Source organism: Pogona vitticeps, chromosome 1 (genome assembly GCF_051106095.1).
Source record: "Pogona vitticeps strain Pit_001003342236 chromosome 1, PviZW2.1, whole genome shotgun sequence".
In the NCBI taxonomy this organism is placed as follows: Eukaryota; Metazoa; Chordata; class Lepidosauria; order Squamata; family Agamidae; genus Pogona; species Pogona vitticeps.
Genome location: NC_135783.1, coordinates 198,581,872 through 198,596,783, shown reverse-complemented (window position 1 = coordinate 198,596,783; position 14,912 = coordinate 198,581,872). Strand labels below are relative to the sequence as shown.

The 14,912-nt window shown below is 41.2% G+C and overlaps 1 protein-coding gene across 10 annotated transcripts in view; it reads left to right on the top strand.

Annotated features, from left to right (window-relative positions):
* The window catches only part of OSBPL6 (oxysterol binding protein like 6), a 124,398-nt gene that overhangs the window by 101,998 nt on the left and 7,488 nt on the right, over positions 1-14,912 (top strand). For all 10 annotated transcript variants that reach the window (XM_078393898.1, XM_078393880.1, XM_078393914.1 and 7 more), the window contains 3 exons: positions 8,760-8,904; positions 11,760-11,886; positions 14,305-14,427. In XM_078393898.1, the coding sequence (XP_078250024.1) occupies positions 8,760-8,904; positions 11,760-11,886; positions 14,305-14,427 (395 nt within the window). The remainder of the gene's footprint in view (positions 1-8,759; positions 8,905-11,759; positions 11,887-14,304; positions 14,428-14,912) is intronic.

The following is a 14,912-nucleotide window of genomic DNA, read 5'->3' as shown; positions in this document are numbered from 1 at the left end:
CTCTTCCACTTTAAATCTTGGATCTGCAAATCTCCAGCTTTTTTCCTACTTCTCTTCTGTCTTCCTTTTGGCTTATAGCCGCATTCACACCACTCCACAAAAGTCCATTAAAATTCATGCAAGCAATCAACTGAGATTAGTGCAGCTAGACCCTTGCACCCAATTTGATGGCTGTGCACGTGGTTAGAGTTCTTTTCTTGGGATTGTATATGAAAGGTAGAACAGCTGTTTGCTATATAGGCAAAGGTTGGGGTGCTGGTTTGAACATTACCTCATTAATGCTAAGGGTTAGAAATCTGGAAATTAACTTGTGGCTGTTATCATTGAAATGGGAGATTGTTTAATCATTAGTTGTGGGATTTAAAGTGGATGGCATGTTGGTTTCCACTGTTGAGCCACAGTAGCACTGGATTCCTTTAGAAGTGCTCTCTTGGTTGCTTTCAAACTGCCTTTCCTCCTGATGAACTACACATCCCATAATTGCTGGCTTGGGATGAGGAGGTCCAATATGTCAGGAATCTGTAAAATTCAGGGAAGGCTGTCCTAGAGTTCAGTTATGTTTCATCTGCATCACTCTTCTTTCTCTTCTTTAAAAGTCACATTTTAAAATTAAAAACAAACCACAAACTGGACATCAATTCCTGTAGCTATTTGCTCTGGAGAAACCACATGATGACACTATTAATGGTCATGTTCTAAAATGGATTTCCACTTTGCATATGCATTGAGACAGTAACCCATATCCTGTTGTTTTATGTAGTAAATCACATTAGAGTACACCCATTTGAATCAGTGGGGTGAGTCAACTCCTCCGTCAGTTCCATTGATTCAAATGTGCCTACTCCATGATGTACTTTAGCAAGATAGGTTGCAGTTAGAGTAGACCCATTTGAATCAATTGAACTTATGGAGGAGTTGACTTCACCAAGTTCCCAACTCTAGTGTGCTTTGCTGTGGCAAGCAAGAGGATTTTGGCCAATATTTGCCTTTTTATCACATACCTTGATATCTTTCTTCTAAGTTGCATCCATCCCTTAGATCTCAGAAATAGACTGGTTGGATATGCAGAGACCCTCTCTGTTGCACGATTAAGAAAAGTAGACTTACTGTAAGTGAAGACTGCCATTCTGTAGCCACTCTACCTAGAACTAAGCCCCACTGAGTTCAGTGGGACATATTTCTCAATTGTTGGTGTTGTTTATTCATTTATTTATTATTTATTTATTATTTATTTATTTAATTTATATGCCGCCCACACTACCCAAAGGTCTCTGGGCGGCTTACAACATTTAAAATACAATAAAGATATGTACAATTTGTGAGTGGGTTCTCTGTCTTTTAAGGGCTTTTCTTTATTTGGAGACATAAGAGAGGATTCAGAAGTATTTAACGAAACATTTTTATTAATATGCTCACTTGTCATTTCTTTGTTGCTAACATTTAAACCATGAACAGACAACGAGGGAGGAGAACTCTCCCAGAACCATAACAACGATTTATCTTCCTCTAACCCTTTTAGTAATAGGTTCTTGTTTTCTCTTCCTCTTCCGTGGGTAGTCTCAGAAAATTGTTGCGAACAGCGCACAGGGTCCCGCAACAAGGGTGGCGGGCCCAATCCCCCTCTCTCGACATTTCCTTCTCCACTTCTGGGGGAATGTGATGCACTATTCGAGCAGGACCACGCTTCTTCGGGAAGACCAATACGGTCCATTCTTCGGGGCTCAGCCCAGGAATGATCGGTCTTGTCGCACTGGTCTTTCCCTCCTCACTTCCACCTTCAAACAGGGCTTGAGCAGATCTCTTCACTGGGACTGAGAAGGCTTGAACATCTTCAATGGTCTTTCCCGACTCTCTTTCTTTAAACACAGACACCTTCTCCGTCTCCTTAGAGATCTCTCCCTCTTCGGTAGTTAGGAAAACATCTATCTGCTCCCTTTCACGGCACACCTTGCTTCTCGCACCTTCCCTTTCCTCTCTCAACCGTTTCAACTGACTTTCTCTCACGCGCCTGTCATCCTCACCCGCGCGCCTTTCCTCCTCTCGAGCTTTCTCTACTCTGCCCGCGCGACCTTCCTCTATCTCCTCTGCTTGTTCTTTTATTCCGGGCTTCACTGATATCTCTGACTCCACGATAACTATCTGAGGGGACGGCTCACTACTTGTTGTTTCCTTACTTTCCTCCTCACACGCCCCCTCCCTTGAGTGGGCCGTCCTCTCGGCTTCTATGTTCTCTTCCACCTCCTGTCGAGAAAAATAATCAGCGTTAATATGATTTTTTCCCTTTCTATACTGAACTTGGAAAGAAAAAGGTTGTAGCGACAAATACCACCGAGTTAATCTCGCGTTAGAATCTTTCATCTTATTTAACCATTGCAAAGGTGCATGGTCTGTCATCAATATAAAAGGAGCACCCAACAAATAATACTTGAAAGATTGAATAGCCCATTTTACAGCCAAAGCTTCTTTTTCGATGGTGGCGTAACGTCTTTCTCTATCACTCAATTTCCTACTAATATACATAATCGGGTACTCTTTTTGCTCATCTGTTTGAGAAAGAACGGCTCCGATCCCCCTATCGGAAGCATCGGTTTGTACAATAAATGTCTTTTGAAAATCAGGAGCATATCGATGAGGCAACTCACTCAAAATACTTTTCACCTTTTCAAAAGCAATTTGTTCTAATCTCCCCCACACTATCTTATTACACTTCTTCTTTTTCGTCAAATCAGTCAGAGGCGCTGTAATCTCTGAATAATTCGGTATAAACTGTCTATAGTAACCAGCCAGTCCAAGGAATTGTTGCACTTCCCTTTTATTCCTAGGAACCATCCATTTATTAATCTTATCTACCTTTTCAGGCACAGGCCTAATTTTCCCATCTTCTATCAAAAATCCTAAATATTTTATGCCCCGGCGTGCTATTTTACATTTGGATGGACTGACACATAAATTAGCTTTCCTCAATTCAATTAATACTCTTTCCAAATGTCTGACGTGTTCCTCAAAAGTCTTACTGTATATTAATATGTCGTCAATATAAGCAGCTGAAAATTCTTTCACAGGCTCTAACACTTTATCCATTACTCTTTGGAATGTAGCAGAGGCTCCATGTAATCCAAATGGCATTCGTGAAAATTGGTAAAGGCCTTTAGGGGTTACGAAGGCCGTCTTTTCTTTATCCTCATCTCTTAACGGAATTTGCCAGTAACCTTTTACTAAGTCAAGAGAACTGAGCACGGTGGCTCCTCCAATTCTTTCCAATAAATCTTCTATTTTAGGCATAGGGTATGCATCAAATTTGGACACGTCATTTAGTTTCCTAAAATCAATGCATAACCTAATACTTCCATCTGACTTAGGCACCATAACTGGGTAACTTCTCCAAGGACTATAAGACATCTCTATTACTCCCAAGGCTAACATTTCATCAACTTCTTTATTAATTTTTTCTTTAAGATGATATGGCCAATTTCGTGCACCCGACCTCACTATCTTCCCTGGTATGGTATTTATGCAATGCATACCCACTTTAGTAAACCCCGGTTTATTACAAAATACGTCTTTAAATTTGGATTGCAATCTCCTAATTTCTAATTTTTGTCTCTCATTCAAATTTTCCTCTAATATCAATTCCTCTTCCGGTGATTTACATCCTAGTATGTCTGGTCCAAAATCTTCCTCATTAATGTCTCCTATAAAAATGTCTCTTTCCATCCATTCTTTTAATAGATTAACATGGAAAATCCCTGATTTCTTCTTTTTATCTGGAGTAGCTATCTCATAGTTAGTTTCATTCAATCTTTTTATCACAGTATATGGTCCTTGCCACCTGGCGAATAATTTTGATTGTTCAGACGGAAGTAACAACAAAACTTTATCACCAGCTTCAAAATACCTTTCTCTCACCTTCTTGTCATACCTGAATTTTTGACCTTTTTGGGTTTTCCTTAATTGTTCTTTCGCCTCCTTAGCAACGTGATTTAAATGTTCTCTCATTTCGATAATTTGTTTAATTTGTAATTGTGACTCATCTTTACCGAATTCCCAACCTTCTTTTATTAAATCTAAAATTCCCCTAGGGTTTCTTCCGTATAGTAACTCAAATGGGGAGAAACCCGTTGAAGCTTGGGGCACTTCTCTAATAGCAAACATTAATGGGGCAACAAGTAAGTGCCAATTTCTAGGTTTATCTATAACTAATTTTCTTAACATTCCTTTTAATGTCTTATTAAATCTTTCCACGAGGCCGTTACATTGAGGATGATATACTGTAGTTTTTAGTGGTTTTACATCTAATAACTTCCACATCTCCTTAAAAGTTTGACTCATAAAGTTAGATCCTTGATCCGTGATTACTTCCTTAGGGAACCCTAACCTTGAAAAGATTTGCATTAATTCTTTAGCCAAAACTTTTGCAGAAGTGGTTCTTAAGGGAATTGCCTCAGGATATCTGGTTGCGTAATCTATTAGTACCAAAATATAATTATATCCAGCATTAGACTTGGTTAAAGGTCCTATTATGTCTAACCCAATCCGTTCAAAAGGCGTATCAACTAAAGGCATCGGTATTAAACCAGCTCCAGGTTCTGGTTTAGGTTGAGTCATTTGACATTGTCTACATGTTTTACAATATTTTTCTATATCTGCCCATACATTGGGCCACCAAAATCTTTGTAAAATTCTAGCACTCATTTTCTGAACAGCTAAGTGGCCAGCCATTGGTATGTCATGAGCCAACTGTAAAATATTTACCCTCCATTTCTTGGGGACTACTAACTGTGGGATGCCTTCAATTGATATCCTGTATAAAAGACCATCACGCATTTCAAAACCCACTTCGCCATTCCTAACCATCCCTTCTTCCTTTGCTTTTCCCATAAACTTAACCAAAGTATCATCGTCTTGTTGCCACAGTCGCGTATTATGTCTAGACACATCTTCAAACATTTCATTTACATTTTGTTTCACACATTCCCCTTGCATAACTTCTGTGGAAGTCATCAACTCTTTCATTTCTAACCAATCTCTTCCTAAAATCATTTCTCTGACCAAACCAGGTACAATACCAATTACCATATCTCTTTTTACATTGTTAATCTCAACAGTTGCAATAGCAGTCTTATAGGTTTTTACCTCTCCATGTATACATCTAACCGTTAATTCCCCCTTTTCCACAACCCTCTTTAAGTCTTTTACCAAAGTTTTCCCACTTCCGGAGTCAATTAAGGCTTTCTTCGTTTCTCCGTTTACACACGCGATCACCTCCCATCCATTCTTTTGTTCCCCATTTCCCCCAGTCACCTGACTCCAATCTTTAATCCATGAGCAATCTACTCCGGGGCAATTTTTCTTTTGATGTTCTAAAGATCCACATTGGAAACAAGCCCCTCTGAATTCTCTGGGTTCTTTCCATTTTGGATAAGCTTCCATAATCTTTCTCGATCCTCCCGGCTTGCTGGTTTCACCCTTCATGTCGCGCGCAGGCCGTTGCGAACCAGCCACGTTGCTTTCGGACGCCATCTTCTCTCTGACTCTCCCTTTCTCGTTGTAAGACCAGTGACTCTCGCGCGATCCTTCGTCGGCAATACAGAAGTCTTCGACCAATCGTATCGCGGCATCTAGGTCACATGGGTGATTTCTCTGGACCCAGGCTCTCATATTCGCGGGTAAAGTGGTTACTAGTTGTTCCAATACGACTGCATCAAGTATTTGTTCTTTGCTTCTTTCTTCAGGTCGGACCCATCTTATCAGGTTAGCTTTCAGTTTTTGTACTAAAGTACGCGGATGTAATCCATTTTTCCATTTCAAACTGCGGAATTTTTTCCGATAAGCTTCCTCTGTCAAATTGAGAGTTTGTAAGATCATGGATTTTACTTTGTTATATTGCAGAGCTTCACTAGGGGGTAAAGTGTCGACCATTTCTTGTAAGTTTCCAGACAAACAAGGTGTTAAAATTAAAGTCCATTGCTCTTTGGGCCATCCAGCTGCAAGAGCTACTCTTTCGAATGTATTTAAATATGCTTCAGGGTCATCATCCGTCGTCATTTTTTGTAATCGGATTGGAGCTGGTCCTGCTACCCATGCGTTTTTATTTGCAGCCTCCTCCCTCGGTTCTTTACGATCTGTATTTCTCGCTAGTTGAGATAGTATTATATTCTGTTGTTCTACTAATAAATTGATCATTCTCTCTTGTCTTGCTATTGTTTGTTTTACATCTCCCTCTTTCTTCGTTGGTGTCTCCAAAGCAGCCCCGGGTTGGGCGCCAATGTGAGTGGGTTCTCTGTCTTTTAAGGGCTTTTCTTTATTTGGAGACATAAGAGAGGATTCAGAAGTATTTAACGAAACATTTTTATTAATATGCTCACTTGTCATTTCTTTGTTGCTAACATTTAAACCATGAACAGACAACGAGGGAGGAGAACTCTCCCAGAACCATAACAACGATTTATCTTCCTCTAACCCTTTTAGTAATAGGTTCTTGTTTTCTCTTCCTCTTCCGTGGGTAGTCTCAGAAAATTGTTGCGAACAGCGCACAGGGTCCCGCAACAAGGGTGGCGGGCCCAATCCCCCTCTCTCGACATTTCCTTCTCCACTTCTGGGGGAATGTGATGCACTATTCGAGCAGGACCACGCTTCTTCGGGAAGACCAATACGGTCCATTCTTCGGGGCTCAGCCCAGGAATGATCGGTCTTGTCGCACTGGTCTTTCCCTCCTCACTTCCACCTTCAAACAGGGCTTGAGCAGATCTCTTCACTGGGACTGAGAAGGCTTGAACATCTTCAATGGTCTTTCCCGACTCTCTTTCTTTAAACACAGACACCTTCTCCGTCTCCTTAGAGATCTCTCCCTCTTCGGTAGTTAGGAAAACATCTATCTGCTCCCTTTCACGGCACACCTTGCTTCTCGCACCTTCCCTTTCCTCTCTCAACCGTTTCAACTGACTTTCTCTCACGCGCCTGTCATCCTCACCCGCGCGCCTTTCCTCCTCTCGAGCTTTCTCTACTCTGCCCGCGCGACCTTCCTCTATCTCCTCTGCTTGTTCTTTTATTCCGGGCTTCACTGATATCTCTGACTCCACGATAACTATCTGAGGGGACGGCTCACTACTTGTTGTTTCCTTACTTTCCTCCTCACACAATTAAAATACAATTAAAATATATATAAAATTGCCATCAGACCCACAGCTAATATTATTTCAGTTAAAAGCCTTCTGGAACAGGAAGGTTTTGACCTGGCGCCGAAATGTCATCAGTGTCGGCGCCAGACGAATCTCAGTCGGGAGGGCATTCCATAGTCTGGGGGCAGCTGCCGAAAAGGCCCTTTGTCTGCAAGCCGTCCCTCTTACCTCCTTGAGGGACGGCTCTTTCAAAAGGGCCCCCTGTATAGATCTTAACTGCCGGGTAGGCTCATATGGAAGGAGGCGGTCCTTCAGGTATCCAGGGCCCAAGCCGTTTAGGGCTTTATATGTCAAAACATATGTCGTGTCTGACTCTTCGTGACCCCATGGACCAGAGCACACCAGGCCCTCCTGTCTTCCACTGCCTCCTGGACTTGGGTCAAATTCATGTTGGTCGCTTCAATGACACTGTCCAACCATCTCATCTTCTGTCGTCCCCTTCTCCTTTTGCCTTCACACTTTCCCAGCATCAGGGTCTTTTCCAAGGAGTCCTCTCTTCTCATGAGATGGCCAAATTATTAGAGCCTCAGTTTCTGGATCTGCCCTTCCATTGAGCACTCAGGGTTGATTTCCTTTAGAATGGATAGGTTTGTTCTCCTTGCAGTCCAGGAGACTCTCAAGAGCCTCCTCCAGCACCACAGTTCAAAGGCATCAATTCTTCGGCGGTCTGCTTTCTTTATGGTCCAGCTCTTACTTCCATACATCACAAATGGAAAAACCATAGCTTTGACTATTCGGACTTTCGTTGGCAAGGTGATGTCTCTGCTTTTTAGGATGCTGTCAAGGTTTGTCATTGCTTTCCTCCCAAGAAGCAGGCGTCTTTTAATTTCGTGGCTGCTGTCACCATCTGCAGTGATCATGGAGCCCAAGAAAGTAAAATCTGTCACTGCCTCCATGTCTTCCCCTTCTATTTGCCAGGAGGTGATGGGATCAGTTTCTCATCAGATATGTATATTGCTGTGCTTTACCTTTCCAGAAGTTTTTATAATGAAATAATTAGGCTGTTGCCTCCAGAATCTCATTAGCACTATACAGACACAGCATTTAAGAGAATTAATTGAGCATTTTATTCTGTAGCAAGCAGATGAACTTCTAGCCATTTCACTAAGTTTTCAGACCTGACTTTCCGTAGTCTGTAGATTGCAAGGACTCTAATGCCATCCCTACCATTAGACCATTTGGGTTAGAGACCTGATGAGTTAGCATGTCAAGGAACCCTTAATGGTTAAAGAGAAACTGCCCAGATTACAACAAAGGGACCAATGATGGTTCATAAGAGAAAATGTTGTTAATGATGAATTGACTGCTTTAAATTAGTTGAATCCCTGCCTCTGCATCTATGTGTAAAGGAAATTCACACATTGCATTTCAACAAATTGAAATCAGTACATTATTTCTAAGAGTGGGACTTGAGCTGTTCTTGCCTAGCCTTTTAGCTGTTTGTTGGAACTTCCCAAATATGAAGTGGGTGTTATGATGTAATCTCCATGTGAGCAGGCTTGGTCTGGTTGACTATTGAAGTGCAGCAGTAGAGCCCAGATGACATCAAGCTGATGAAACATTGCTTTCTTATATTTTTAGGTAAATTACTGGAATTCTAATGTCAATGAAGTTCAGGGGGTCATCATGGATCAAGAAGGGAAAGTGGTGCATCGTCTGTTTGGAAAGTGGCACGAAGGACTGTATTGTGGAGTTGGACCTTCAGCAAAATGTATATGGAGACCAGGTAAAAATACATGTTGGCAATACAGCTAAGTGATTTGTGGGGAGAGAACTGTGATGGGTACAGTACATAGAGACTTTATGACTAGATCAGAGAGGTAGACTTCGTTTAAAACTAGATGGGGAGCTATCCTTAGTGTCTTTTTCTCAAATTTGGATCATCTCAGAACTCAGCTTCTTCAGATACCTCTCTATCTTCTTCATCTGGTAAGAAAGAAGGCTCTTCTGTTCTCTGATCTGTATACCAAGTCCCTGTGTTCCACGCTGGAAGCAGAGAGAACTATTGCAAAATGGCAACCAGTATGTATGCAGTAGACGTTGGGAGGAGACAGCTGTAATGTTTTAAGAGAATAGCCCTGTTGTTCCAGGTATATTTCCCTATATTGGGCAGAAAACAACTATGTGAGTTTTTTGTAGCATTCATTTTAGTATCCCTTTCATGGTGGGGGTGTGGAAAAGGGTATGAAAAATCATGGAGGGGCACTGCTCTCAGAGGAGATCATACTAGACCAATGGCAGTTTCCTATGCAGCCCCCCCTCCACCAGCTGGTTGTTTATTGTTATTTGTGACAGACGGGCAACTTGGTGGCCTGTCTTCTAAACCAGTGGTCCTTGCATGACTGAGAACCCTCCCAAGGTTCTGGACATCAGCTCCCAGAAACCCTGACGGTTGCCTATGAGAGCAGCAGCGTAAAATGTCCAAAGGGCTCAAAGGTTGAGAACCTCATTTTAAGCCTTACATTTTTCTGTTGGGCACTAATGCCAGCAGTTTCTGTAGGATGATTTAGTATGTTCCTGATATGAAGTGTGATTATCTATTCATTGGTCGCTTTTTCCTTGCATTGCACGGTTTCTCCACTAGTATCACTTGGTCCCTGGAATAGTCAGTGCTGATGTTGTGAACAGGGAGAAACATTGGTATGATCCTTGGGCACTCCGTCTAACGGCAGCAGTATGTGTAATAACAGAGCTTGGAACGTTACCTTCTTGAACTACAAGTCCCAGGGTTTCCCAGTGGGATTCTCACAGTTGTATCCGAAAAAGGTAGCTTTGCCAAGGTTTAGTGTAAGTCTCCCTTTCCATCGCCTGCTCAATAACCCTGATAGAGCAGCCTTAATCAATGCCACAAGCAGAGGCTTAGAGTTGCAAGAACCAACTGTTCTGGCCAACTTTTGACACTACATTCTTAACTTGAACTTTCATTATATGTAGTCACATTAAACTGCAAGCAAACATTGAGTCTCCAATGAGGAAGACTAAGTTAGGAGATTAAGATTTAGCAAGAGTCTATAAATTATTCTAATTAGTAGCTCAAATGAAATAAAATAAAAAGTAAACTAGAGAAAACAAATTTCAGAGGTTGAGAGGAGGAAAAAAACTCCTCTATAATATTAAGGCTTTTGGTTTTCCTAGAAGAATACTATATTATATATACATAAAGAGAGAGAGAAAGAACCAAGAACAAAATTTCTTTTTTATGCTGTTGCCCAGTTGCCTTACATGCTTGTATATGTTGCCTTATATGTTTATATATATATATAAAATGGGAGTTCAAGGTGTAGTTTACAATGTCCTCAACCCAAGTACAACTATAAAGACAATTGTGTTCTGATGGAATTATACCTGAGTATTCCCCTTCCAAAGACGTGGATGACGTCGCCTGAAATTTACGTTTGGCGAAAGCCCTATAGATGTACAAGGGAGGTCGGAGGCTGGAAGTAATTGGCCCTTGAATGGTTCTTTGTTATCTCAACAAACCAAGATGAGAAATGAGAGTCATTAATAATCCTCTCTATCTCCACCAGCATCCTCCAAGCAGGGTAACATCCATATGCTAACAAGTTCTCCATTGACAGGCTATAATTCTTTGCGAGATCTTGACAAGGCTCATGCCCAACTTCCAAATCTCAATTGCTCAAGCCAGCATTGACTAACAAATCCATCAGCCACTCCATTCAGCTTCAGCCAGTATCTGATCAATGCAAGCAGTGACAAGGGTAACATTAGTTCGACCCTCAGGAAGGCAGCTGGTGTACAGGGAGAGTGAGGAACCTGAGCATGTTTCTTATATGCTTATTCCAAAGAATCATAGGTTGGTTATTTCTTTTACACCAGGGTTTCCTGTCCCGTGTAACACAACTTTCCACATCAGCTGCAATGATTTGAAGTACAGGTTGAACTAACTGGGTGGCTCTTGAATAGAAAATACCTTCCCCTGGATTGTGATTTTACAATTTAATGCCAGCTAGATATTTTCCCCATGAGAGATTTACATAAAAACACGACCCTAATTATTTATCTAAAACAACCTGTTCAAACTGATGTGTATACAGAGCCCATTTGTATTTTTGGAGGCTGGTCTCAAACACCATGACGTTCAATTTAAAGTACGGTAGTTGACAGATGACATTTCCTTAGTCTCACCTCTTTAGGCGGAACCCATATTCCATAGGGGTTACATTAGCATAAAATAAAACTGTAACTGTGCAGTCCCACAATTGAGAATGTGAATGAAGTTGGGGAAGACAGCTTTGTAGTGATAGCATGGAGGTAGAAGTTGAAAAAGCAGGCTAGGATAGAGTCCTTTTTAACAACCCTGTCTGGACACAAAGTCTGATGAATGTGTTGTGTTTCTCTGGCTGATAGATACCAGCACTATCAGAAGTGGCAGGCAATTTAAATGTGTGTGTGTGTGTGTGTGTGTGTGTGTGTGTGTGTGTGTGTGTGTGTGTGTGTGTGTGTGTGTGTGTGTGTGTGTGTGTGTGTATATTTAAATTGCTTAGTATTAACTTTTGCCCTTAGGACTCTTTTTTTTTTTTCACAAGGATTAATTACTAACATTCTTATCGGTTAATGCAGGCTCCATGCCAACCAACTATGAGCGTTATTATGGCTTTACAAGGTTTGCCATTGAGCTGAATGAGTTGGATCCTGCCCTGAAAGATCTTCTCCCAAGAACAGATGCCCGATTCAGGCCAGATCAAAGGCAAGAAACGTATTGCTTATTTTGTACCTCTGGCTGCTTCGGAGCAAATATCAAGAGCGTTATCAACGTTTGCAGGCTTTGGTTGATTAATCCATTGCAGGAGGAGTGAGGAATTTTAGAAGGTTGGGTGGGGTGTTTCCCCCCAACCCTCTCAAGGAGGGCTTTGCCATGAACCACACCAGCCTCTTCTAGTGAAACTGGTGATGAGCAGAAAGTCAGGTTTGGGGTTATCAAAAAAATGGGTAGATATTCTAATCAGAGAAAAATTATGCTCTCTGGAGACATGATTTGCCTCTTTTTTAAAGGTGGTCTCTGAGGGATGGGAGGAAAAGCATATGGGGATGAGGAAATCCCCCTTTTAAGCTGGTACCTGCATTGCCTTGTGAGTTCATAGTTTGAGAACAACTGATCTGAACTCCGTTTGTTCAAAAGACCTGGATTTATTTATATACATGGCCAAAATCCTGTTGGTTAACATAAGCCAAATACATAGGTTTTGGTCCATTCTTCACAGGTAAGTAATTATTGAGGAGGTGTACACACATGCTGGTTTGGTGCATGCACACCCACAAAGAATCACAATGGGGACTTTTAATTTACAGGCAAGGAACAGACCAAAATGTACAAATGTGCATATGTTGCACTACAGGATTTCAGCCATTTATGCTAATTCAGCCAGTGAATCAGCATGCAAATAACAAAGACTAATCTACTTGATCAATCAAGATCTCTTCAGCTGGTGATGTCTCTGTTGTTTGAATGACATTATCGGGAATTTATGATTTCTGGGGCTCTTAAATGTCAGGTTCTTCTTTCTGGTCTTCATAACTCTCAGGTACAGGATTTCTGATCTTGTACACAACCTCCTTCCTTAACATTGTAGAGCTGAGCAGTTATCTGTTGGACAGAAGCTGCAGAGTGTCTGCAGCATCCCTTTTGCTTTACCTCCAGGTATTCGACTTATGACCACTCTTTAACTTCTGATTCTGAACATTTTTTTAAAATCACAGTCACCTCTGTAGGATGTGTGGATGAACTATATGCTCTTTATGTTCATTCTTCATACCTAATGCTCCATAAAGGCAAGCTTTTTTTGATTAGTTGGTGGATTTTATATCCCTTCATTCTCCTAATAAAGGGAGCTCAAAGTGATTTTACACAGAGACATTTGCTTCCCCCCCCCAGGTTGTATTCATTGCCCACCTCTAGCAGGATGTGGTTCTCTTTATCTTTTTATACTCACTACCTGCTCTGCTGGACTCTGAGTTCCACTGGTATTTACGGAGTGTTTAACATCTGAAGGAACTATGGCCTTTTGTGAGATACCACATTTTTGTTGTTGTTCTGATGGTGGAAATATGGAGGGCAAATCAGTGTTCTTCCAGTGCTTGACTAAGAGACTGGCACCCACTAACAAACTGGTACAAGTGAGCATGAATACCTTTCCAAAGGCTTCTAAAAAGCCATTCCACAGTTCCTCAGCAACACTCCTTCAGAGTATCTTCACATTTTGCACCAAGCTACTGCCTTGTCTTAAGGCTCCACATTTGTGTGTTGTAATCCAAGCTTGTGGAGCTACATCTTTTTATAGAACTACTTGTCCTTAGTCTTGATTTGTCACCTGTCCTCCATCGAGAAGATGAGCTTTAGTGTGTTTGTCACAGAGATCTCGAAAAACAAAATAAAATCAGGTTGTTTACCTGTAACAATTATTCTCTGAGTGGTCACCTGTGACCCAACACAGGCTTCCTCCTGCCTTTTTTTGAACCAGTAGACTCAGAACTGAAGAAAAATAGAGAAAATACTGCAGATACAGTGGTGCCCCACTTGACGATTACCTTGTTAGATGAGGAAATTGCTTAACGATGAGTATTTTGCAATCGCTATAGCGATCGCAAAACAATGTTTGTATGGGTTTTTTTTTGTTTGTTTGTTTAACAACAATCGGTTCCCTGCTTCGGGAACCGATTTTTCGCTTAACAACGATCAAAACAGCTGATTGCCAGGTTTCAAAATGGCAGCCCGCTGTGCAAAATGGCTCCCCGCTGTGTTTTAGGACGGATTCATCACTATACAGGCACCAGAAAAATGGCCGCCCTATGGAGGAACTTCGCTGGAGGCTGAGGTATTTTGCCCATTGGAACGAATTGAACCGGTTTTCAGTGCATTTCAATGGGTTTTTTTACTTTCACTTGATGACGATTTCGTTCTACAGCGATTTTGCTGGAACGGATTATCCTCGTCAAGCGAGGCATCACTGTATACACAGTGAGGTGGGCAAAGTTCCCACCAAAAAAGATGACCACTCAGTTCTAGAATGTTCCCTGTGGCCCTCCAAGTGGTCGGTTGTGAAATCCCCTGCATTGGTGGTGATTCTGCTCTTTGAATGTCGATATCTACATAATTGCTTTACTGTAGGCTTTTGGAAGAAGGGAATATAGAAGCAGCAGCAGCAGAAAAACAAAGAATAGAAGAACTTCAGAGAAGTCGGAGACGCTACTTAGAAGAAAACAATATGGAACATGTACCAAAATTTTTTAAGTATGTAAATTCAAGAATATGCTTATTTCGTGCTAACTCATATATTGCCAGCTGGGTAGCATCGTAGAATATTAAATCAAAGATGCTTGACTTTCAGTTGATTTTTGTTTTGTTTTAAGAAAAGCGTAGTGGCCTTGATAAAACACTGGTTTTTTAAAAAAAAACACACCTTTGTTTTCAACATATTTTCCTTCAGCACCGCAGGTGCTTCATATGGAAAATGTGTGCTTCTTTGCTTTGCAGAAGGTGGGAGACCTTTAGAAGCTGAAAGGAAATGAATGGCAAAAACTGATAGAACAAGACATACAGCACTGTTCAACCCTTATATCTCAGATCGTTTTGGTCCAAAGATTCAGAGATAGCATCTTGTCTTTTTTTACCTCTGTTGATAGGCAAAAAAAGAGAAAAGAAAAGAAAAAAAGTCAAAAAAATTTTACAATGTGGTCACTATATAATCCCAGAGCTTCAGAGGTAGAATACTGAGA